Source organism: Coregonus lavaretus, assembly GCF_964263955.1.
Source record: "Coregonus lavaretus genome assembly, chromosome: 5".
Taxonomy (NCBI): Eukaryota; Metazoa; Chordata; class Actinopteri; order Salmoniformes; family Salmonidae; genus Coregonus; species Coregonus lavaretus.
Genome location: NC_139992.1, coordinates 6,636,632 through 6,639,780, shown reverse-complemented (window position 1 = coordinate 6,639,780; position 3,149 = coordinate 6,636,632). Strand labels below are relative to the sequence as shown.

Here is a 3,149-nt window from a genome sequence, read left to right as displayed (position 1 = left end):
CCACTAAACAATAAATATTACAGACATCTATAAAACAGTGTTTGAAAATCTCAAAATATACACTGGATTTCGAGTCAAACCACCCAATCAGTTCCAGGCCACATCTCAAGCACTATCCAAATGGCAAATTAACTATTAGCATCATTTAGGCTATCTGTACACATTTACAGGCTTATGTCGTTCTGATTGAAACAGGAAAGCAACATGAGTGTAGCCAGACGCAAAATAAATTATCAATCCTTCTTGACCAATAATATAAATCATATAAAAGCCAGTAATTATATTTCTTAAACAATATTTAATTATCAGATAAAATATATAAAGAGAAGTATGACCAGTTGATGTTTATATCTGATTTGTTGTGTGACGCAGTAAACGGCCTACTTGATAACAAGCCGGTAAAGCCGGTTCATTAGCAACAGATATACATCAAATATGGTCCCTTTGAAATTAGTATTCACAATGACAAGGGCCCTTTCCTCTCTGTATTCCTACCATCCTTTTGTTCCTCTGGGATTTGCCAGATGATGGCTGAAAATGTGTTTAGAGGGTTCTCTAAATAAGCAATTGAGCCCTACCTTAGATAAAGGCATTAATCAATATACATACACATGTGATATCTGAGACGACGAGCACTTCATCACATGTACAAGTTTGTGCATGCATAATAAACTCTTGCATGAATATTTTTTCACATTTATACTTTTCCTAAGTCCAATAGGCTATCATAATGCCGCTGCATATGCAGGGTAGTCAAGTTGAGGTTTGCCCATCCCGGGCAATAGGATGTAGGCCAACGGTGGCTGGAGACCCGCAGAGGGCCAGCCCGTACAGTTACAGGGGATCATGTAGCCTGGGTTGCCCGGGGCTGGATGAGAGTGAGTGTGGGTGTGTGTTCCACCGACACCGCCAGTTCCAGAGAAAGCCGTGCCACAAGGGTACCCCAGAGATGGGTAAGGAAACGAGGGCGAGGAAAGCTCTGACATCTTCGATCCCAGCTCAAAAAACGAATAGGGGTTCGTGGACATGGACGGGCTGAAGAAGACTCTCGCTGCTGCGGCCGCCGCTGCCGCCTTTTCGGGGTTCCCTAATAGGTGCTCGGAAAGTGCTCCATGAGACAGACAGCTAACTTTAAGCGCGTCGTGCTCCCCAAGATTGTAGGGCACTTGGAAGGCAAACTTGTCTTTTTTCATCAGAGTCTTTGGCTTTCGCCTAGGTCTGTATTTATAGTCAGGGTGTTCCTTCATGTGCATGGCTCTTAGTCGTTTAGCTTCGTCAATGAATGGCCTTTTCTCTGACTCGGTGAGAAGTTTCCACTCCGCTCCCAATCTCTTGCTGATTTCGGAGTTGTGCATTTTTGGGTTCTCCTGGGCCATTTTTCTCCTCTGCGCTCTGGACCAAACCATGAAGGCATTCATCGGGCGTTTTACGTGATCCATTGGTTTAGACATGCTGGTACAAAGTACTTATGGTCTGAAAAAGTAAATATCACAGACAATATGTCAAGTCTCTTTCTAGTATTTAGTGACAGTAAAGCCTCAGGTTAGTATTTAGTGACAGTAAAGCCTCAGGTTGCCTAACACGTTAAAAAAAGGCCTACATATATGATGAAACTAAGTAATCTAATTAAAGTATATTTAGCAGATAAACAATAATTGTGTGAGATAAAATACTTCAAACACCATATTTCATTTACTTACGTAAAATCTCAGTGCTTCATCACACCGTTGTAAGATATCCGTTTGGAAAAGACCAATGCGCTGCTTCCTGATGAGAAACTCTGTAAAAGTTAAGTTTTCTGATGCATGTTGCTGTCCGAAGAGGACAATCAATATTTTATAGAAGAGAGAAGGCAATATGCCTAGCGTACTTCTTATCTTGTTTTGCTACTATCGGCAGACTGTTCACCGTCACTCAGCACTTGAATCCAACGTTTACGCAAATGGTTGATAACTCCGGGCTGCCCCATGTGAAATAAGGTTTTTAGAGGCAGGTAGTGAAAGTGCTCCAGGAGCATGCGCAGTACGTTTGACACACCGACGGACTCCGAGGAAAACGCATCACCATATATTTGGCTATATCCCCTCATCTCATGGCAAATGTCCTTTATAGTGAAGTTAATAGTGCAGTTCTTTAAAGCATATTATCATAATTACTAACCTATTATCATCACGATATATTATCATATTATAATATATTAGTGATATTATTAGTAAGGCTACAATTTTTTAAAAAAGTTGTCATTTTTGTATAGACATATTCAGGCGCTAAAGAACGTAATGGGGTTGTAACCAAAAGTAAACTGTATCTGAGAAGTGTTGTCTAGGCTTAGCTTAAGAGTACGTTGAAAACATACACTAAGTTAAAAATCATTGCGAGCACCCGGTTTCCATAAATGAAATAAAAGGCTTGTTTTAAAACAATTGATTGCATTTGCTGTCCAATGACAGGGGGAATGAGCAGTGATCATGGAAATAGGCTACTCTCTCTCTCTCTCTCTCTCTCTCTCTCTCTCTCTCTCTCTCTCTCTCTCTCTCTCTCTCTCTCTCTCTCTCTCTCTCTCTCTCTCTCTCTCTCTCTCTCTCTCTCTCTCTCTCTCTCTCTCTCCTAACTACCCAATGCTATCTGAGTTGACCCTTTTATTTTTGCACTGTCTCTATGCACACTCACAGGACTCTAAACCCTCACACACACTGACACTCCAACACACACATGCACACACATTTATACTGACTCTAGACACACACACACACATACTCACATAAAATCATCATTTACGCTGCTGCTACTCTGTTTATCGTATACGGCAGGTAGCTTAGTGGTTAAGAGGGTGGTGCCAGTAACCAAAAGGTTGCTGGTTCTAATCCCTGAGCCGACTGGGTGAAAAATTGGTAAATGTGCCCTTGAGCAAGGCACTTAACCCTAATTGCTCTGGATAAGAGTGTCTGCTAAATGACTAATTATTATTATACCCTGATGCCTATTCACCTTACCCTATACATATCTACAGTGGCTTGCGAAAGTATTCACTCCCCTTGGCATTTTTCCTATTTTGTTGCCTTACAACCTGGAATTAAAATAGACTTGTATCATTTGATTTACACAACATGCCTACCACTTTGAAGATGCAAAATATTTTTTACTATGAA

At 41.0% G+C, this 3,149-nt stretch overlaps 1 protein-coding gene across 1 annotated transcript; it reads right to left on the bottom strand.

Annotated features, from left to right (window-relative positions):
- Nucleotides 1-725: 725 nt before the first annotated feature.
- On the bottom strand, nucleotides 726-1,451 carry LOC311129162 (transcription factor Sox-21-B-like; the record flags this gene model as incomplete). Its single annotated transcript, XM_084161468.1, has 1 exon — nucleotides 726-1,451. The coding sequence occupies one exon, from the start codon at nucleotides 1,449-1,451 to the stop codon at nucleotides 726-728; it is 726 nt and encodes a 241-aa protein (XP_084017594.1).
- Between the last annotated feature and the right edge of the window lie 1,698 nt (nucleotides 1,452-3,149).